The 23955-nt window shown below is 38.3% G+C and overlaps 1 protein-coding gene across 1 annotated transcript in view; it reads left to right on the top strand.

Moving 5' to 3' along the window:
* The window catches only part of LOC122802518 (lysozyme g-like), a 229263-nt gene that overhangs the window by 77033 nt on the left and 128275 nt on the right, over positions 1 to 23955 (top strand). Inside the window, exon 3 of the mRNA XM_044072171.1 lies at positions 19566 to 19762. Coding sequence (XP_043928106.1) covers positions 19566 to 19762 — 197 coding nt within the window. The remainder of the gene's footprint in view (positions 1 to 19565; positions 19763 to 23955) is intronic.

The raw sequence follows: 23955 nt of genomic DNA, 5'->3' as shown, positions 1-23955 counted from the left end.
TCAGTGTTTCCACTGACCTCTTTCCCTCTTCTGACCATACCAAAATTGTGGTACTGGGCAGCTTGACATTAATCATTTTATACAATGGGTGTGCCAAGACTGCAAAATCTTGTATTAATTCCCTATTATAATTCATGATTCCTAAAAACTTTTGTAAATCCTGAATGATGGTAGGTAAGGGCACACTCAGGATAGAGTTACCCCCAATAATTTGACCTTCTGTTGTTTTGATGGCATTTTGTTGGCATTGACTTTGTCAGTCAGTAAGACATCATGTACTATCTGTAAATGCTCCTCCTCTGTTTTTGTCTATATCAGGATATTATTTATATATTGTAGCACTTTATTGCCATGGTTCCATGGCTGCAGTACCCGTGCCAATGTCTGATGAAACAGCACTGGAGAATTTACAAAACTCATTGATAGGCATGTCATTAAATACTGTGTATCCTCAGAAGTAAAAGTAAACCATTTCTGTAAAGATTCAGCTAGAGGTATAGCAAAAAAATCCATTTTCTAAATCAGTAACTGTAAACCATTTACTCTGTGGATCTAGTTTAACAGCCATTTCAGGTGTACTGGGCACAACATGTCCTGCTGGAGTTGTGAACTTATTTACTAGCCTCATGTCTAATGCCAATCTATAACTAAAATCCTTCTTCTTTACTGGCCTCATAGGTGAATTACATGGGCTTGATTCTCTGACTATAATACCTTTCCTTTCCCAGTCTGTAATGCATTTACAAATATCCTCCACTGCTTCTTGTGGAATGGGGCACTGTTTCTGATAAGGTGGTAACCTGTCTGTAGGCTTCTCTACCCTTACAGTGGCGCTGGCAACCAGACCACAGTCTGTTTTATCTTTAGCCCATAATTCTGAAAATTCTTGCATAAATTGATATTTTAAATCCTGTCCCTGCTCTGTGCAGTCTACTGCACATAGTTTTTTGAACATTTCTTCTGTCTGTACCACTGTACAGATCATGGCATCTTTATTTCTCCACAATATCTTATTATAAAAATCTAACACAACACATAATTCTGATATAATGTCCATTCCCAAAATGGTACTGTCACACTGAGGATGTAACAAGAATTTTGCTGTTATTCTTTTTTCAGGCTGATTGGCTTTATTTAAGAATCTAATCTCCAAAGGCTTGCAGCTGACTGCAGCTACCTTTGACCCTTCAAACCCTGATAGTGTGAGAACAGTACTGGGGTCCTCTGGCAGAGGTCTGTTTGTAACGGAAACTGAAGCCCCTGTATCAAGTAACACATTGTACCACAATTCCTTTCCTATGAGTAATGAAATGTATGGTCTGCCATCCTTTTCAACCTGGAATGAAATCAAATACACCAACTGATTTGGTCCTGAACTATCATAGCCTTCATAAATATTCTAAAAAATAAACTGGTATGTTACTAGTAACATTAACTTGAGCTACAGCATATTTCTGATCATCTCTCGGGTTTGGACTTTGAATACCACTTATGTCATTCACCCTGCCACTGGCCACAGGGGGCTGCCTTTTTTATTTTATTTTATTTTTTTTTTATTTTATTTTATTTTACATTTGTTGACCAGGAGTGTCCAACTGGATGCAAGTCCATTTTCAGTGGAGGCCCATTAAAAGACTAAAAGAGAAAAGCTCCAAGAGTACAATTTATTACAGACAAAAAAGTAAAGACATGACATAGTCATACAATATTTCTTAGTAGGTAGGATACATTTATTTGTTACTATATACTATTTGCTTTTGAAAATATCACATAGAATGACAATCTTGGAATAGTATATTTTCAAGGGAAAGAAAAAGAGAAGATGAAAAGATCCATGAGAGTAGGTGATTCTGGATATAGATGAGGAGGACATCATTATGATATGAAATTAGATTTATGAGTTAGGATACATATACTTGGCACTATGGGTATTACGTTTAGGAGACAGTGGAAAGATCTGAAAAGCTGATAGTATCTCCTGTCTCTACCTGTGCACTATGCACACTCCTTTCAGAAAACAATAAATCTGTATCAGCTTCACTGGGAGCAGGAGCTGTAAGAACTGTCAGTGCTGTATCTGGTTCAGATTTCAAACCATTCAGACAAGGATACAGTGAATCATACTGAGAGCAACAACGTGGTTTGTCAGTAATATCACTCACTGTCCCACCCTCAGATTTTCTAACCAGTCTGGCTTTATTTGAAACAGCTGGAACTAAATCATCAATACCAGCTTCCACATACGTGTTTCCATGTCCAATATTTAGGGCACTGTTTTTTTTACATGGTCAAGCTTTTTACAAAAAAAAAAATATTTAACTGCTGGGACTAGTGAAGTCTGTTCCACTGCTGCAATATCAGTATCTACAGAAAACAAATTTTATTACTGGCGTCTGATGCTTGCAAAATCTGTTTCTTTCTAACCACTAAATTGACAGCTTCCTCTAAGGTTTTGGCTGTAGCAATTACACTTGGCTTGATAGCTGGATCAAGTCCCCGAACTCTTTGCAAAAAAGCTTTAATCACTTGTTTCTGTACGTCATCCTGTTTCATGTGTCTGTCAGAATAATACCTCTCAACCTCTTAGAGCAAAAAATCTGGACAAAGCCTAAAATGATAGGGAGACAAATAGGGGCAGAGTTTAAATATTGATCTTACAAACTTAGAAAGCTGATAGAATAAATAGGTTTTGCATTAGTATGAATTTTCTTAAGGATGTGGAGTCTTAAACTCAAATGTTTGTCATTATTTAATGACTTCAATCCTTAGCTATTTCCTAGAAAGGTACAGATTTTAGGAGGAACACACCAAAAATAGGCAAAAATCTGGACATTCTGTGAAAATCTGTACAGTCGAGAAGTATAACTATGGCATATGCTAAAGAAAACAGTGCTGCAGTTTCCATAATATTGTCTGTTCTGGTTATTTTGAATTGATCTAACAACCTAGGGTCAAAACATGTTTTCTGCATCAAAGCTTGCAAAGCAGCATTTAACCGGGCATGAAGGTTATCAAGAGGCAGGTCGTGTATTTTAATGTAAGTGTTGAGTTTTAGGAAGAAAAGCTTTAAAACATTTTGATAATTCCTGCCCCCAGGTAACCCCAGTATTACTGTACCAGTCTTCAAAAACCATAAGATTCTGAAATAACCCCTTCCTGTCATCCCATTTAGGAAGTAACTGTAACAGTTTTGATATAATGTTCGAGCTGTGGTTACTCCCAACACATCTGCAGCCAAAGATTCAGACTTAAAGGAAGATTGCCCTTGATCTGTCATGCCTTTTGTAGCAGGCTTTAAGAACTGTTTATAATTCTTAAGAAAGTCATTTAGGCCATTAATAAATTTCTCTGCATCCTGTCTAAAAGTAGTAATGTATTTATCCTTGTCTGCAAGCCTTTTTTTATAATCCTGAACCAATCTATCCTGCTCACTTGCAGCATTATTGGCTGTATTCTAACTAGACAGAAATGAATTATAATCTGGTAATAAGCCACAGTGAACCTTTTTCTGTGAAGCATCAAGTTTACTAACCAAATTATGTAAATCATCAATTGTCACAGCATGCACTGGTAGTACTGCTGTCTGAATAACACTAACATTAGTGCCCTGAGTATTGGAATTTAGATACTTCATATAGTTATGCATGCCTAGCATAGCTTTAGCAAGAACCTGAAATTTAGCAGTATGCTTGAAAAAAATTCTGTCATCACATTGAAAACGTTGTATAACACAATCCATAATTTTTGACCATTGAACAGCAGGTGATTTAACTGTAGAGATATTTAAGCTAACTGAACATTTACTAGCAGACTTAGTTATAAAAGCCATGTTAAAAAAAGTTATACTTATGTAAGGAGATTGGAATGCCATCTGTAGTGGCTGTTGTCTGAAGAGATGAGAGCTGGAGTTGCTGAGGAAGTCTTCTGTAGAGGTATGGATATACTGTCCTCATCTGGAAAAACACTGGTGTGACCAAGTCTGGAAATGAATGATGCCTTCACTGAAAGGATTGTCTGTAGCACTGTTGATTACCTTTACTGGGGCCTCTCAGCTGTTAAACCTCTGAAGTGCTGTTGAAACGTCACTAGTACTTTTGCTGTAGTGACTTGGAAGAACAGTCACTATGAACTTACGAAAATATATGCTGCACTGGAAAATGGATTTGAAAGGGTCAAGCAGAGTGCCTCCTTGGCTCTCTTCAAAAGGAACCTTGATGAGTGGATGGGAGATAGGAAATTCACCCCGGGGATCATGTCAGTCGCCCTGCTAGATAGGGGTCCAGAGAAGTAAATATTGTGGGAAGAAATATCCAGGGAATTGTTATGGCTTGGCTTGTATAGGCCCTAGGGCTGATAGCCTAGTACCAACCTATGAACCTATGAACCTATGAACACTACAGCTGTTTCTGATCTTCAATTATACATAGTAGCTGCTGGATGGCAAGAATTATATATATATTTTTAGACAGCATACCTGTTCGGGTGCCATTATAAAAAATCTGAATTTTCATTTTCTTCAAAATGTTTTATTGTAGTTAGTAATATTCAGCAAAAGCAGAAAGTATAAATGTCATAGCAGCATATTCAAATCAGCATAACTGGAGATACGCATATAGCATAATTATAAACACCAATATAATAATTTCATCTGAACAAGTCTTACATCAGACTTAACTGACTTGCTATCCTAAACACCACATATTATATCCTTTCAGCTCAGTGATTTTGGTTCTTAGGCTATGTCTTGTTTTGTAGCCTCACAGGTGCTTGGCCATTTCATTATCTAAGATTTTTTTGATTCTTCCCTTGAAAAAGAGAAGAAAAAGTCCATAGCCTTCCCTTGGGAATTGTTATCTCATGCTTAGCCAGAAAGGTCATTCTTCCTTTCTGCTTTTATAAAATGTGTGCATAAGTAAAACATAATTTCTAGGCCTATTTTACCCTTTAGCCTGTCTAATGTCTAATAACTACTTTAAAATGAAAATCCCTGAACTAACACTAACCATGACCATGAAACATTCTGGTGTGTCAGCTCTCATAAAGGTGCTGATAATTTACTAAAGTCAGGGATAAATTTGCCCAAATAGTTAACCATACCAAGAAAATGCTGTAAGGCTTGGACATTGTCTGGAGCTGGCATCTGAAAAATGTCTGCTTGCTTAGAAGGATCTGGTCGTAAGCCTGTACTGGTAAATAAATGACCTACATAAGTAACTTCTGGTAGTCTAAGTTTGCACTTCAGAGGATTGAGCTTTAAATTCACTTCATGCGCTCTGTCCCGAACTTTCCTGAGGATTCTGTCATGCTTTGCTTCATCATTACCTCCAATCTGTAAATCATCAACTATTATTGCACATGGGTAGCCTGAAAAAAATTGCTACATTACATGCTGAAAGACTTCACTGGCAGAATTTATTCCAAAAGACATCCTGAGGAATCTGATCTACCAAATGGGGTACTGAATGTAGTCAGTAGTGAAGATTTGCGATCAAGCATTACTTACCAAAATGAACTCTTCGCATCTAAGACAGAACAAACAGTGGCATTTGGCATGAGGGTTACAATCTCCTTAATTATATACATAGGATGATGAGGTCTTTTTAATTCCTTATTCAAGTCTCTTGGGTCAGTGCATATTCTGACTTCATCTGAATTTTTCTTATGAGCAGCTAACATGGAAGATACCCACTCAGTTGGTTCTGTGACTGGACAAAACACACCTTGCTGCACCATTTTGTCTAACTGGACCTTGACTTTGTCCTGCATAGCTATTGGAACTCTCCCTGCTGGTTTGGCCACTGGACTGACCTCTGTGTCTATTTTCATGAAGTACACAACTGAAAGTCTGTCTAGCTTGTCATCAAAAACATCAGCATACTCTGAGAAAATAGTATCACTGAAGCTGGAACTGGGACATGTGCTTACATGATGGATTATTTGGTAAAAGAAAGCAATTTCATTCTCAAACTGTCTCTGAGATCTAATAATGAGCGCACGGGTCTTCAGACTACATAAAATTGCAAGCTGTAACTCTTTCCCACCTAATAGCATGAAAGCACTACTGAACTTTCGGTTTGAATCTCTTCACCTCCATAAGCAACAAACTTTACACAATTGATCAAATTTAGTTGCACACCAGCCCTCACTTTAGCAAATGTTTCTGCTGACATTATATTACACTTTGAACCTGTGTCTACTTTGAGTCTCTAAAGGCTTGCCATTGATCAGGACAGTACAAAATACTTCATTCTTTGCCAATAAATCTACCACATTAACTTTTTACTGACCTACACCATCTATGTAGAAAGTAGTGTTGTAGCCCTCTATATGATCAACTTGCTTTTTTGAGTGACCTTTCTTAATAACTGAATGAGGCTTGTTTGAGTTGCAAAACTTGTGAAAATGGTTCCATTTTTTATACTTGTGGCATTGCTGACCAAATGCTAAGCACTTCTCCCCTTTAGATTCATAGTTGGCAGCACAATTATGATAGTTAACAATAAGACTCGATTTGGGTTTTGCTGATTCACCCTTATACTGTACTGAGCATGCACTTTTTACTGAGCTAGTCTTAGAACTTGCTAGAAAGCTACATGTCCTCCCTGCCACACCCGCAGGGCTTGCAGCTGCTATGTGCTTAGGCCTGTTTCTGCTTGCCACATGCTGCATGCAGCCTATGTTTGCTGTAGAGGCTGCTGAAACTATGCTCTTATCACTTGCAAGCATACTTGTGTGCCTTTCCGTGAGCTCATGGATTTGACAAATCTGTATGTCTTTGCTGAATGTTAAATCACTATCACGAAGCAAAATCTTTCTCACTGCAGCACTGTTAACACAACACACACAAGCCTGTCCCTTATTAACTCATCTTTCAAATCCTGCCTTCTCTTATCTCTTTCTTCCACTCTCTCTTTATAAATGATCTTCCTTTACCTGTTTCCTCTTCTTACAACCTCATTTCTCTTACATGTTTAATTTTTTTCCTTCTCCCTTTATAGTTTACTTCCACCTCCCACGTTATTGTTGACTTTCTCTTATCCAAATATAACCTTACTTTGAACCTTTTTCATTATGGAACCTATTTGTATTTATCTTTTTATTTTTGTTAAATTCCTTAATATCTCTGTAAATATTACGTTACTCAGACCATTCTCTTAAATATGTAACCTATGTGTATTTTTCTTTTGATTTTGTTAATTGCTAAAGATTACTGTATACTGCATTTTAAATGTTTATCTGCTTGGAGCTTTTCTCCCCTGGCCTCCGCTGAAAATAGATATGTATCCAGTCGGACTTTCCAGGTTAACAAATGTAAAATAAAATAAAAATAAATAAAATAAATCACCAAATCTGCACATTTTAGCTTTGCTTCTCAAGTCTGTGATATAAGCTGCAAACGTTTCACCTGGCTTTTGGTCTCTTGTATAAAATAAGTGTCTCTTTAATGGAACATTTGTCTGGGGGTTGCACATTTCTCTACATTTGCATTTTAAGCACTCAGGGTCCTCTCTTGATTCAGCTGGTAACACAATAATGCAGTTTACCCTCTCTCCTGCATATGCTTCTGGTGCATACACAAATGAATGGTCTCTTTCTATAGCTTCTGATGCAGCTAAGTTAAGCAAAATTAATGCCATTGTATGTGCATCTTTGTCAGAAAAAAATGCTTGTATGGAAATATCATATTCCTGCTCAAATACTCTCCATTTCTCTGCTATATTATGATCAAACACAAGTGGACTAGGTCTAAGAAATGCCTCTGCCATTTCAACACACAGTAGTGAAGGTGGTTGAGATTATGTATGAACACACATTCACAAATATATATGCCAGAACTTTATGCCAGTACTTGTAATTATGTCCAGTAGCACAACAAACTCTTTGAAATAACTGCACTTTGCCAAATAAGTCTCCATAGCACAAGAACACTTTGAAATCACTGTACTTTATGAAACCACTCCTTATCAGTGTAATAAATACTTTGAAATAACTGTCCTTTGCAAACAAACTGTACACAGCAGAAGAAGCTCAGAGTAAGAAACACTTTGAAATGAATGCACTTTGCAAATAAATTGTACACAGCACAAGAACCTTTCAAAGTGGCTGTACTTTTGCGAAATAACTGTACAGTGTAAGAAACAATCTGAAATGGCGGGTTTCTTTGAGTAAATGCACACAGCACAAGAAACTTTTTGAAATGGCCATACTTTGTACTTTGCAATATAACTGTACTTTTCACATAGCAAACTCTTTGAAATAATTTTACCGTAATAAATCACAGACTCTGCAAACAGTCAAATACTCTGAGATACTTTCAACAGCTCTAGTTATACTTTGAATGGCTTCGGTCAATGCAAAATACTAGTTTGTGCCCAAACATGGTCTTTTACTGAAAAACATGCGGTTGCCTTGCTTTTAAACTTAATTTGCCCTTTTATTGTACTTGTTACGCCTGTTTAATCACTTATCATGCTCATTATACTTTTCTTGTGCCCATTTTACTCTAAACATGCTTGTTATGCAAACCAAAGATAATTCTGAGCCGCATATAAATAGCTCTGCTAGTCTTATCAAATATCATGGGTTCAAACATTTCATTTAATTAATAATGCGGTTTCTGCCTTTTGTTTTGTTAATATGCTTTTGTGCTACTCATTTGATTAATGATGCGTTTTGTGCCTTTCTTTGCCAAATAAGTCATTTGCCCAGTTTTCTTTACCTTTAGCTCATTTCTGGCACTTTTTTGTTTATCTGAGCTCCTTTTCACTCAGCCTGCTTAGTATGCCTTCACCTTCAACTCTGCACTTCATGGCTCAAAGAAGTAGCTCTTTTAATCCCAGTTCTGACACCATGTCAATCATCTGGTCAGGATAAAACAGATTAACATTCATGGGTTCAGTTCAAGCAGCTTTATTACACACAAACACATCAGGAATGAGGCTTTGTAACTTAAACATAAATAAACTTATAAATAAATGGACTACCACCCTCATACATGTTAACACTCTGTCTGTTCTCTCAAAATGGCACTGCTGCCTGCACGTGCTTGTTATTTATACGCACGTGTAACATCTGGAAAGGATTCTTAAAGGTACATACACACACTCTGATCTGCACTCTTTACTTCTTTTGAGTATCACCCAATTCCTGACTTCCCAGATAGACAAACCAGTACCACCTCCCTATGTCCTTGGACCCTTACAAGGTCACGTTAATAGTCTATCCTGATGAATTTGAAGCCAGAGTGCCTATCTTACACTTCAGGCATGTTATTGCTGTGGCATGTACATTATTACTATTAACTGGATGACTTTTATTAACTGAATGTGAAAAGACTTATTAAGATTTATTTTAGGAATCACTCAGATGCTGACATACAATAATAATGTAGTTAGAGGGGAAATTACACAAATAGAGGGTGCACAAATAGAGGTTCAAGAGTTTAACACTCTGTGAATGTAATCTGCACACTATGTCTACATTCTAGGGTGTGTGTGTGTGTGTGTGTGTGTGTGCGTGCGTGCATGCGTGCGTGCGTGTGTGTGTGTGTGTGTGTGTGTGTGTGTGTGTGTGTGTGCGTGTGTTTACCAGACTGGGGGTAAGACATATACATGTACTAACTGCATGAGTGAGATTTATGAATGGTCACATCTGACTGTGTGGATGTATGGTGCATCTCACAGTCAAGCCCTACATATTCTGTGTATGTAGTGCTAGTGTTTGTTTTTGTGTTTCCCTAATTATTTTATCATTTTCTAAGTAACTGTCCTTTTCCTTTATTGTTGCTTCCCCTTTCTGAATTAGGCAGGATATACTTAGTTTACTGGGTTTGCTTTGGTATTTGCTGAATATATTGTACAAATAGTCATGAGTAAGGTAGCTAATCATGTTTCTTCTATTTATCATTAGGAAGGCAGGTGATTTGTGCTTCCCTGAATAGAGTACACATTTGCTGCCCTAATAAATGCAGTACTAGTTCATGTAATAAGTACAGCATTTATAGTCTTACCTTCTTCATTACTTTTTTGTCCCGACTTTCCTGCACAGGCAGGCTTTGTGTAGGCAGGAGGTAGTTTGTCACTGATTTATCCACAAACTGAAATAAAACAGTAAAATTAATATGAGGTTTTAAAAATAATAACATATTAGTATAAATTGCCTATATTTTTAAAGCACAGTTTTTGATTCATCTAGGCTCTCCCATTAGGTTCTATAGGCTGGCAGGTGGCTGTCTGATATTCATTTCCTTACCTGGTTGATAAAAAAAAAACAGTTAAAAAAAAAAACAAAGCCAGACTAAAATTTTAATGACATTATGTAACTGTAAATGAGCTTTAATTTTAAGCTTTATATTAAAACAGCCTGCAGGAGATGTGAATACCCATGTCTGACAATAGCAGGATTAAAACATTTGCTGATGATGGGCCTCGGTGCATTTCCTTCTCTGCCAGCTTGTAAATACAGTCACAGTGTTTCATACAAGCAGTGAAGTTAGTCTGCTAAAGCATAAAACAGAAGAAGCACACAAGCCCATAGTAAGACATCAGGCTTGGTTCTGAGCATCTTGTTTAGGGTACATAGGATACAAACCTAGCTAAATAAATTAAAAAGTAAGCGATACTGTAAGGTGCTCTTCTAATTATGTACTGTATTGGTGGCATTAAAAAGTGAAGTAAAGCTAAAATTGTTAATCAAATCTATGTTATAACACTCACTGATTATGAATGCTATGTTTCTGATTATACTTGCAGATTATTAATGCTATGTTTCTGATTATACTAGCTGATTATTAATGCTATGTTTCTGATTATACTATCTGATTATTAATGCTATGTTTCTGATTATACTCGCTGATTATTAATGCTATGTTTCTGATTATACTTGCTGATTAATAATACTATGTTTCTGATTACACTAGCTAATTATTAAGGCTATGTTTCTGATTATACTCGCTGATTATTTATGCTATGTTTCTGATTATACTAGCTGATTATTAATAGGTTCATAGGTTCATAGCTTCATACTAGGCTATCTGCCCTAGGGCATTTATTAGCCTAGCCAGAGTGTGTTTGGCTTTCGTCACCCATTTTAAATTAATTTTGCTATGCCCTTTTTCGAGGTTAGTATATTGCGCCTCTGTCTATCAGTGACACAGAAGTGATACCCGGGGTAAACCTATGATCTCCCATCCACTCATCAAGATTCCTCTTGAAGAGAGTCAATGAGGGACTCTGCCTAACGTGGACTGGGATTTTATTCCAGAGTGAAGGGAGCCTCTGGGTTATGAATCTGTCCCTCCAGCATGTCCTATTTATTTCAGTGCTGAGGTTCAAGTCTCTCAAGCGTGTAGCTCGATAGGATTTGGATTTTCTGAGGTGCAGCATGTCCATTAATTCCGGGTTGGACATGGCTTTATACGTCAGGCACAGATTGCCTCTGAGCAGGTGGTATGCCACTGAATAGAGCTGGAGTTTCTTTAACCGGGCAGCATATGGCATCTGTTTGAGCCCTTTCATCTTCTTGGTGAGGTACTTTTGGGGTCTTTCCAGTTGCTGCAGGTGTCTGATAAGGTACATCCCAAAAGGGGCATTGTACTCAATTATGGGCCTGATGAGGGATAAGTAAAGAGGCACGATGACCTCCCCTGATTTAGATGTGAATCCCTTCATGATTAGATGGGCTATATAAAATGTTTTTCTAACCACTTTGGCCACGTGGTTGTCAAATGAGAGATTGCTATCAACTTGGGTCCCCAGGTCCTTAATTACTTCTTCCGTACTTAATGGATTACCACCTATGTGGTAATTTGTGGGCACTTTGTTTTTGCCAAAGGGAATGACTATACACTTTTTGGCATTTAGCTTGAGGCCATGGCTCTGGCACCAGTTGTCTGTTTCTATGAAGCCCTTTTGGGGGATGCTTGTGTCGGCTGGAGAGTCGATTATGACACCCAGTTTGCAGTCATCTGTGAACTTGGTCAGTCACAGTCCTTCTGTGTTGGCCTGTACCTCCGAGAAATATATACCAAACAAGAGAGGTCCCAGGACTGAGCCTTGTGGGACGCCACTTGTAACTGGTTTGGAGTCTGACATGGCTCCAGCAATTCTAACCATGTGGGTTCTGTCCTTGAGCCAGTTTGCAACCCATCTAGTGACATAAAGCTTTATATTTAAGCTGGTGAGCTTATCTATAATGCCTGAGTGGGGTATTGTATCAAAGGCTTTTGCGAGGTCCAGATAGACTGTGTGGACCACCTTCCCCTCGTCAATGGCCTTGGTGACTGTTTCAAAGAAATCTACCAGGTTTAAGATGCAGGATCTGCCCTTAACAAAGCCGAACTGGGTAGGATCCAGTGTCTGTAGGTCCCCAGTATCTTTATTTATGAGGTCCATGATGATCCTTTCCATAGCTTTGCAGGCCAAGCTAGTCAGGCTTATGGGGAGATAGTTTCCAGGATCCGTTGAGGCACCACCATTGTGGAGAAGGACCACTGTTGTTGTACGCCACTCTTTGGGTACATATCCTGTAGTAAGGCTGAGATTGAACAGTAGTTTTATGTTTGGGTTTAGCTCTTCTTGGCGTTCATGTAGGACGCAGCCTGTGACACCATCTGGTCCCATTGATGCTGTGTTTTTTGCTTTGGAGAGGGCGGCTCTTACCTGAGCATCTGAGATGTCAGGGGGCAGCACTCTGCTGGGATAGATATTTGCCCTTTTGGTGGGGAGGGGGGGGGAAATTTGCGCTGAACCTGTCAGCTAAGATGCTGGCAATGTCTGTGGGTTTGGTGTATTTTTTGTCATTTTGGACTAATTCTGAGCATATCTGGGAATTCCCACCCAGGTTCCTAACATAACTTAAGAAAGCCTTGTGATTATCCTTAGTGTCCTGTGCAATTTTTCTCTCTAAGCTGGCCTTAGACGATTTTATGAGTGCCCATAGTTTTTTGCTAATACTGATCAGAAATGCCTTCCCTTTTTGGGATTTTGCTCTATCATGTAGTAGCTTCCTCCTTCTATTGTATAGTTTGTTTATGGCTGGGGTCCACCAGACAGGACGTCTGCCTTTGGAGGATTGGGTCTTGGTTTTATTTGGGATTGCATGATCCATGCATTCCTGAAGGTGTTCATATAATGCGTTTATAAAGGATTCTGCGGTCTGGGCCGTATTTTCCACAGGCCCAGGGGCTTTGAAGGATTCCACCTCAGTTTTGAGGAGTGTGAAATTTGCTTTAGAGAAGTTTTTCACTGTGGTTTTCTGGGCAGGGGGTGGGGTCGGGATGTGAATATCCAGTGAGATTAGTTTATGGTCTGATCTTACCGGTGAGGGATACACTTCTGGTCTGGAGCATAGAGTCCCCATGTTGGTGATGATCAGATCCAGTATGTTTTCCCATGTTGTGGGAGTGGTAACAAGTTGTTCCATAGCATTTGAGTTTATAAATTCTAGGAACCTTTGGGCTAGAGTGTTGGAGCTAGAGTAATGCTCCCAGTCTATGTTTGGGTAGTTGAAGTCACCCAATATAATGGTGTTTGGAGAGACCTTCATATTTGCCAGTGTTCTCAGGAAGGCCGAGTGGGGTTCCTGGGTTTGGGAGGGTGGTCTGTAGCAAGCTATAACCTGGAAGGCAATTTTACCCACTGTTAGTTGCACATGGATAGTCTCTGATGCTTCATGCTGTGCCACCAACCTGGAGGTGTGGGTATTTGTGGTTCGGTCCAAGTTTTGGGGCCAAAAAGCATGGTATGAGGTATAACCTGGTAGTGCTGGGGTGATCTCGGGAGCCTTGAACCAGGTTTCTGTTACTGCACAGATATCGATGTTCTCCATGCTAAGGAGAGTTTGGAGTGTGTGCATCTTGAGGTTTAGACTTCTGGCGTTGAGTAGCATTACTCTTAGTTTCTAATCCCTTGTGATATCTATGGAGGTGGGTTTGTCTTTTGAGCCTTGCCTAAAAAAGGCACTATGGGGGTAGCAAGAGCCTTTACCAATATCCGAAAGCCCAGGGGTGACAGGTGCAAGCCGTCCCTATCGAAGCATCGTGGCTTGTCGAGCATGTCATCCCAGGCTGACAGGCATTGGATCCCCTTTGAATGACACCAATACTTAAGCCAGTTGTTGAAATTGATCATCTTGTCTTCATATTGTGGCATCATTCTTGGTGAGGGTAAGATGCTACTCAAGGTCTAGTCAAACCTAGCTAAATAAATTAAAAAGTAAGTGATACTGTAAGGTGCTCTTCTAATTATGTACTGTATTGGTGGCATTAAAAACTGAAGTAAAGCTAAAATTGTTAATCAAATCTATGTTATAACACTCACTGATTATGAATTCTATGTTTCTGATTATACTAGCTGATTATTAATGCTATGTTTCTGATTATACTAGCTGATTATTAATGCTATGTTTCTGATTATACTAGCTGATTATTAATGCTATGTTTCTGATTATACTCGCTGATTATTAATGCTATGTTTTTGATTATACTAGCTGATTGTTAATGCTGTGTATGGCTTATGCTTCCTGTTTTCTGTATATTGGATCTTGCTGAAAACAGCTGCTTTTAAAAATTGTCTTAATGACTGACAAACTGCTTTGGTGTGCTTTGTTTGATTTATTATACATTTCCTGTGCCTCCTAGTGTCAGTTTCTCACACTGACTGCTATGGGGATGCTATGAGGATACCCAACTCAGGAGCATCAGAGGTTACAGCAAACCAGGATAAGCTGTCCTACCTTGTTAGGTTCCTCACTATGTTTCATATTCAAGAATGAGTACAATGCTTCCCCCAGTACTGCTGAGTTTCCTTGTTTATGTTAGTTATTATTTCTTTTTTTTTGCATTTATTACATTAACAGCATGAAGATTTTGTGGAATATAGTTTTCAAAGTGAAACACAATATTTGTAATATTTTTGTACTACATCTCATGATGTTGCCGTCTTATGTTGACTACATTACCACAATTTCTGATGATTTTACAACTGCACAACATTCTAAGTTTAATACCAACGTATGCTAAATATCTAGCAAAACATTATATGAAAAGAAGGTCTCATTATAACCACGTGCTAGCCTGAAAATTGAAAATGAGTTGTGTCATTCATGTTTATAAAACCAGCATTGTATGTCAAAAATGTGGTAAATTTGTAATATAAAATCTATCATACTTTACTCATCAGAAGATCAAAAACTGAATAAACTGCACCAAAACCAACTATGCAGCAATTACCCTTCAGAAAATGTATATGCCAGCATGAAAACATAAAGCAAAAAAATCTTATAAACACCCAGACATCACTTGTGCCCAACATGCAAGGTAACAGCTTCCACTCTTCTAAATGTACTCATCTCTAGCAGTTATTTAGCACTAAAATGCAACATAAACAATATTCCTGCATGAGGCAAGCCCCATGCACCCCTCATCTGGGCAGCTGTGCTTCCCCCACCCTGCTAACTCAATGTTCTCACTTCTGTTAGGAAAGAGCCAGATCCCACTCATGTACCAAATTCAATCTACTACTGATTTAAAGTTATCAACTGTATGCTATGGGTTTTAATGTTTTTCCTGTTCAAGTTTCTGATACAGACCCAACCATCAGACATTTACTTACCTGTTCTGTCATGGTCTAAGCTGCTGTCATTTTGTTGTGTGACCAAACCCAATCAGCCTTTTCTTCTGCAGCTTTTGATACTTTCCTATGCTTGTGCAACATGGATCATTATGTTAACACAGAAGAAATGTGCCACAGAGTCTTTGATATGCAGTTTTCAACACCACATTAACAAAAATATCAAATAAAGTGACATGGGTTTAGAATATTGGAACCACACCTTGTGGAGGTACCAAGTAGCCTTGGTTAACATGTGATGTGATGCTTTAGTTGCCACAAATACTGTTGTTCTGAGCTATTAAAAACTGATTTCACGTAGTGAAGGGTACAAGGTTTTATGCCTTCTACCTCTGTTTTGCTACTATGTGACTTTGAACAAGTCACTTAAGCATACAGTGCTCATGGATTGCCCCTGAAAAGGGACAGTTGCTTCCAGTAGGCTTACTTGGTTGTAAATGTGTCAAATTAAAATTAATGACTTGACAACATATCCCTTGGTTACTTCTGTTACATGTCAACCAACATTATTAGGATTATTCCTGATCTGGGGTCTACTAAATAAATTATTATAGGCTGTCAGTGATACAAAAACAACAGGGATTTTCTACCTACAGACACTCTCTGGTTATGTTGTAAAAGACATGAGCTACTATACTGCAGGGTCATAGGGCAATCTAGAAGTGTAATGACAGATCTGAAAATCCATCAGACTGAAGCCAAGAAATATATTAAAATATCTTATCTCTGTATTGTATATCTTGTTCCTTTTACAATCTTTACAGTAACTGCACCAGTGTATTTTATTTATTTATTTATTACACTTATTTACTGGGAAGTTCTGCCTAGGCAAGAAACCTAGCAAGAAAAGCTGAAAAAAATATCATTAGAAATACAACAATTTAAAAATAAAGACTTTGATTAGCACATAGAAAGTTAAAAAAAATGAATTTTATACAAAATTAAAATGTACAACATATCAATGGTATGGATGGCTTGAAGGAAAGCAATTAAAATAGGCAGAGGTAGAATGATTTTACTGGAAATAGGAAACCTGGGTAAGGCATTTGATACAATACCTCATGTTGGCATTGTAAAAATCTCAAGGATTCTTCTTCTTCTTTCGGCTTTTCTCAGTTAGGGGTCACCACAGGGGTCCGCTCATGATTGGCAGTGGAGTTTTACGGTGTCGAGTTGCCAGCCTTCCACAGAAGGCACACACATGCACACACTCACACCTAGGGCCAATTGAAAGCATCCAATCCACCTGAAGCATGTCTTTGGGATGTGGAAGGAAACCAGAGCACCCGGAGGAAACCCACGCGACCACAGGGAGGACATGCAGACTCCACACAGAAGGCACCCCAGCCGAGGATCGAACCAGAGAACCTCTTGCCAACCACTGCACTACTGTGGCCGCCCTAAATCTCAAGGATATTGGCATAAAATCCTATGTTATGAACTGGATAGCCATCTGGCTTTCAGAAAGAACCCAGGAAACTAGGGGAGACCACCTCCAAAAGGAGGCTCATCACTAACACAGTCCTTCAGGGCTCTGTTCTGGGTCTGCTCCTTTTTGGCATCTACATATGGGAATTCTGGGCCAAAGAAGGGCCTCATGCTGACCAAGTTTGTAAATGATTGCAAATTAGGAGCAGTCATATAATCCACCTAAGACAGTAACTAACAGAGGCAAATCAGTGGTGCTGAAGCCATGGCTTAACACTCAATGCAAAAAATGCATAATAGTATCCTTTGGGAAGTTAGCCACCCTAGGAAATTACCTCATCAATGACACACCCCTAAGAGTTGAATCAGTAATTTGGATACATATTTAGATAGTAACCTGTTTTTTGGTGAACATGTGTCTAAGGTAGTAAGGAAATATTTCTGCACTGTTCAACCTATATGCAACGACATGCCATCTAGGTAAAAGGAAGTCATCATTGCACTGCATTCACCCTCGTCAGGCACCCAAGGCAGTCATAATGCTACCATATTCGTCCCTCATCAGGCACATAATTAAGTACAACACCTCCCCTTCAGTATGTCCCTGACTAAGCACATGCTTGGAATATCCACAGATTGTCTTCTCAAAAAGAATACATGGTGCAAACAATATGTCCTGGATCTTTGGATCCCATGTTACTGGACCTTTTACATATCTGCAAAATGACTATTATCAGAATTACTTGATCTAAGGATTTAAACTTTGCTTGTAACATAAGAAGGATATGTTGGAAGGACAGTTAAGTGGCTCAGAGAATTTCCCTTCTCTGGAACAGGCTTTCTATCCATGTGAAGCTGAGCTCCTCCCTAATGCTATTCAACAGAAACCTGAGCAAATGAACGGTAAATAAAAAATAGACCCCAAGTCTATCACCTATGTTGTACTGGGCAGACTCAGTCTGTAAATCTTCCCCAAGATTGCATATACCCCTTATAATTACCTCTAAGGCACATTAACTTGCAGGATACAATTTAGATGCTTGGTTAGGTTTATAAAGGCCGCAGTGGTCATTAGCATAATATACACCTATGACCCTATGAACCTACGGAAAGATGGCTTGCAAAAAATTGGTAGTTAAGACAGACCAGCATGAGAAGATATTATTTAAACATATTTGTGCCATTGCCAGTGATAGAAAAGAGTCCTTAGAGCAGCTCACTTACCAGGCTAACAAATAAAAATCTCAATAAATAAAATCTCTTCTTATCTTAAGAATATTTTGTAATGATTCCTGCCTCCATTTAAATCGTATATGTGAGCTGGCACTTTTTTTACCAGTAACCCTTTTATGTTTTTTTTTCCACATTTGGCTACATGCTGCTACCACAGAGGAAGCAATTCTGCATTAACCAAATTATCTAAATTGACGTGTTGCTTTTCTGGGGAGTATACAGCTTGTTTCCATGCCAATGGGGAACCATTTCTCCTATATACTACCCTAATACATATCAAAAATCTGGCTTATACTAAAGGAAATTACGGCATTTTCAGCTAAAAAAACTTTCAGTGAGTTATTTGTTTACTTCTAGCATATGTTCCTTTGCCTGTTTTCTACTGTTATGGTTTTAAAATATTTATGTTTGTTTATTAGTGCATGGATGGTACATGACTGCCTTCTATTTTCTCAATATTTTTTCCATTTAAAGATCAACCTCCTCATGTCTGCTATGTAAAAGATTTTGATGAGACCAGCATGTCAAGACATTATTGACACATTGATGTGTTTGATTATTTATTTATTAAATAGATTTGGGGGCTAAAAAGTAAGCATATTAAGGCACAAATTATTATTCACAGCTAAAACTATTAAGGCTTTATTTTTAAATGTTAGATTGTTTCAAGTTCGATGGCCTCAACATTTGTCACCAGTGTCTCATGAGGAACCCAGACAAAAATACAAAACGGTACTTAGCAACTAAGTGTTCCATTAAAGGCTTTTCTCAGAAGAACACATGGTGCCTTTGTAAATTGTTTTCAAGTTAATGATGCCTTACTGTACATAGATTTCCTGATACTGTTCATTCTCATCACAAACAAAACAATAGTGGTTCTTTCAGTTATAGAGAAGAAATGCTGACATGCTGAAAAGGAACCCGCAGTTCCTCCATTTTGTAAAAAGCTGCTGATGTATGGCAATTGGCTTATGTTGAATAGTAATATTTATTAATAATAAACATCGACAAGATAAGTAACTGCTAAACTGCTCTGGTGCATATCAAACTTACAGAAAGTCAGGGTTATTGCATAAATGTATTGTAGAAGTAGTAACTTGAAATAAAATCCCATTAAACAATGTATTACCTGAATCACAGAAATAATTACCCTTCAGGATTTCTTGATAAATGTACATTTTTTTTCTATTTACATGCCACATTATTTCTGTCATTATCAAGATATTTGTGGAAATAATGAAATTCCCCTGAAGTCTGTTTTTTTTTTTTTGTAAGGAGTACAGGCTTCACACAAAATGGCTGAACCAGATATGGATGAAGTGAATAAGTACAAACCAAAGATTAAAAAAGTTACTGAAAATCTCAGTATGGGCCCATCAGTACTGGCAGGAATGATTTCCCGAGATTCCCAGGGTGTAAAGCAGTTGGATGATGGATGGAATAAGGACAAAAGTGGATATGGACTTATGCAGGTATTTTATCATTCCTGATGAATCCATTGCTGTTATTTTATTTATTTATTTATTTGCTTTTGTTTACCGGGATAGTCCACTGGGCCAACAGAATCCATTTTCAGTGGAGGCCCAGGGAGAAAAGCTCCACGAAAGAAAAAGATAACAATTTAAAGTTGCAAGAAAATTAAAAGTTACAATGAGTTTGTAAATCCATTACAATCAATAACAAGGAGTAGTGAGTACAAGTTTTAGAACATGATCATTTTCATGAAGTTATAATTTTGTACAATCAGTATGAGCTGTTGCATGGTGTATTTGTTAGTATGAGTTCTAAATACAGTGGTGCTATAAATACAGGTGACTAGAGGGGTGGAGATGTTATGGGGACTTAGTGCAAGTACATTTCCAGCATGAGAAAAGGAAATTTTAAAATGAGAGGGGTTTTGAAATGATCTAATGGTTAGAGGCAAGGCATTCCAATTCTTAGCTATTGAGTGAGAGTAAATTATCTTGCCGTGAAGAGGATTAGGTTTATCATCCTGTAGTAGTTTCTGATTGCCTGAGCTAAGGGACTTATCTGGGTACTAATGCTTGAATGTTCAGCTTAGGGCAGGACAGTCTTGGGGTCTGAAGTGTATTTTATGAGCTGTGGTTAGTTGCAGGTAGGAGAGGTAGTTTGGTAGTTCTAGCCAATTTAGTGAATGAAGAACAGTGCAGCGAAGGGTGAAGTATTTGGAGTTAGTTGCAAATTTGTCTGTTTTGTTGTAGCAAGACTCTAGTTTGTGTTTGGAGGAGTTTTGTACATTAGTAAGCTGAGAGGCATCGTAGAGGAGAGAAGGCAGATGTTGTGGCTAGGATTATTCTTGTGGATGGACTTAGGAAGTGATTCTGCCTATGGAGAGTACCTTGTTTAAAGTGTGTTTTCTGGCTATTTTGTTGTATATGAAGGTCAAATTTCATATGTTCATCAACAGTAGCTCTGAAAGGTTTTGTATGGGTAATGACCTCTATTAGTGATTTATCGAGAGAGAAGACGGAGAACTCTGATTTGTTTAAGGGGGTTAATTTTTAAGGGGTGAAGAGTATGATTGCCGATTTCTTTTGGATTTAGGGAAAAGTGGTTATCCTGCATCCAGATTTCAGTTGAAGAGAAGGCTTTTTGAGTCAGAATAAGTAATTCAGAGATAGAGTTGGCAGAGCAGATGATGGTGGAGTCCCCTGCATACTGAATTATGGTATCTTGAGATAGGGTTGAGTTGAAGTTTTTTATCAGTATACTAAATAGGACTGGTCAAAGTATGGAACCTTGGGAGACACTAGTGGAGGTATTAAGGAAAGGAGAGATGGCATTTTGCCATCTAACAGCCTGTTGTCTTTGATTTAAGTAACTGGAAAACCACTTTAGACTTGGGAGGGACAGACCGAGGTTACAGAGCTGGGAGTGGAGAAGATGGTGAGAGATGGTGTCGAAGGCCTTGGAAAGGTCAAGGAATAGGGCTGAGCCTATTTTGCTAGAGTCATGGTCTCTACTTACTTATTCATAAATAAGATGAGGGCAGTTGTGGTACTATGGCCAGGTCTAAAGTTGTGCTGTGTTGGAGATAGTAAATGGTTGTCCAGAAGGTAGTTGAGAAGTTCTGAACTGATGCATTTTTCAAGAATTTTGGAGTCTGGAGAGAGAATGGCTATGGGTTGAAAGTTAGTGATGTCTGTATTAATGCTATCTTTGTGGAGAGGGAGGATGAAGGCCTTTTTCCAGACAATGGAAACGTAGGACTCTAGAATGGATCTGTTTATAAGTACACTTATAGGGTATGAGATACTGTCAGCAGCTATTTTCAGGTATTCTGAGGGCAGATTGTCAGGGGCATTGGAGCAAGTTTTTAATTTTAGTAATAGTTGTTTTATGGTTGATGTTGGAGTGGGTTTTAGGGAGAAGGAAAAATGGAGGTGTGTATTGGGTTCTTCTGAGGATTGGGTGTGAATTGGGGAGGGGGTACGAGTGGAAGATATAGGGGTGGGTGTGTTGAGATTTGTCTGGGAGCATTTTGCACTGATTTTTTTTTTTGCCTGGGTTAAGAGGTGAGGTAAAAGAGCTACAGAATCTCTTTGGGTTATTCTATGTAGTTCAATGTTCTTGTTCTGCCACAAATGGTAAAAATTACTTTTTTCTATGGCCGTGTTTCCATCTTTGCTATCCAGTCTCTTTATTGAGAGTTGAATACATATTTAGTCAGATGTATAATAACATTTCTCCGATGAAGTTGTTTTCTATTATAAGTTCCATTAAGGTAACTAGATTTATAACTTAGCCATTCTGCTTCAGAGGTTGGTGGACCCCTTGCAGAGTTCATCTTGAAGCTTGTGGTTCAATGTTACATTTCAGAGGGAATAAAAAAATCTACAGACTTTAGGCACATAAATTATGTGAGCAAGTAAGAAACAATGAGAAAGCAGAAATAATGCATAGGAACTTCTGTTTGTATTTACTAAAAATGATAGGAAGTCATATAAATCTAAAAATAGAATATTAACAATACACTAGTTGGCACCAGTCCATTCACAAAAGATTGGGTTCTGTAAGACCTGTTAAAATTAATTGTGGACAAAACAATTTGGCCAGACAGAATTTCATCTCATAATTCTGTAAACAACAGGGAGCAGAACAGGCAGCACCTGTGACCAGTGGAATATTATAGCAATAACCCACACCTGGGTGTGGGTAATGCGGGATTTACCCACGGTTGGCATGGTTTGGTCCCGAGGGCGAAGCGCAAGGGACCAAACAAAGACAACCGTGGGTAAATCCCGCATTACCCACACGCAGAAGTGGGTTATTGCTATTATACTATGACATTATTTAAGAAAAGAAATAATTACTTTTCTTAAATAATGGCATTGTATAATACCTCTTTGCTGCCCTTCCGCAGCTGTCTGGTATCCGTGGCAGTTCTGATGTATTGCGCATGCCTATGCAGTACATCAGAGCTGAGGCCAAAAGCAACAAAGAAAGCAAGATCTCCGTTGCTTTTTACTGTCTTGCTATGTTAAACCCATTTAACATAGTGAAACAGTAAAAAGCAACGAAGATCTTGCTTTCTCCATCGCTTTTTTTTTAAACCTGTCTCGCTATGTTAAATGGGTTTAACATAGCGAGACAGCTTTAAAATAAGCAACGGACATCTCCGTTGCTTATTTTAAAGCTGTCTCGCTATGTTAAACCCATTTAACATAGCAAGACAGGTTTAAAAAGCAACAGCAACAAGATCTCCGTTGCTTTTTACACACTGTGTCGCTATGTTAAAGGAGTTTAACATAGCGAGACAGCTTTAAAAAAAGCAACGGAGATCTCTGTTGCTTTTTGTAAACCTGTGTCGCTATGTTAAACTCTTTTAACATAGCGAGACAGTGTTTTAAAAGAGATTTATACTAATGGAAAAAGTCCGGGCGACCGGACCTTTTTCCATTAGTATAAGTCGATTTACAACGTGCACGCTGGCCAATCAGCGTGCACATTTTGGAATATTAATGGGGGGTCATGGTATAATAGGCAGTAATTATGGACTCAAATAGTTAAAATTCCACTTTTCAAAGAAGTGAGAAAAGAAGATGGAGACCTATACAGATAAGAGTTTTACTTCATTAGATAAAAAGTGATTAAATACATTTTAAATGAAATAAGATGTGCACTCTTTGAGATCATTGTGGTAATAAAAGCAGTGCAGCATGAATACAGAAAAGAAAGGTTAAGTCAGACAAATGTTATAGTTTCTTTGACAAATCAAGAAGTAATAAAAATGTGGGCATGATGTTTAGTCTGCATGGAGTTTAGGAAGATATTTTACACAATTCCAAACAAAAGATTAATATGCAAGTTAGAAAACAAAGACATGGGTCCTTGGGTGTTGTCGTGGGCTAAACATTGGCTGAAGAATGAGACACACAGTAAAGGTAAACTGAATCCACTGGGAGGAGAGGGCATGTTGCACTGTGGGGGCTATGTTCAGTGAATACATACTATGGTACTTCTTCCGGAGACCTGTCATCACAGCATTTTTTCTGTCACATTTGATCTGCCCTTCAGATATTTTCCTGTTATGTGGAATACCCCCATGTCTGATCTTTAAAAATGCAAAGACCTGCAAAGTGCTACCGCTGTCACTGGATTACTGGCTAGTACCACCACAGGAGGTACATCTTTCATTGATTGA

This window comes from Protopterus annectens, chromosome 5.part0 (genome assembly GCF_019279795.1).
Source record: "Protopterus annectens isolate FY-2018-M chromosome 5.part0, PAN1.0, whole genome shotgun sequence".
Lineage (NCBI taxonomy): Eukaryota > Metazoa > Chordata > Ceratodontiformes > Protopteridae > Protopterus > Protopterus annectens.
Note: the sequence above shows the minus strand (reverse complement) of the source record. Positions and strands in the feature narration are given on the sequence as shown.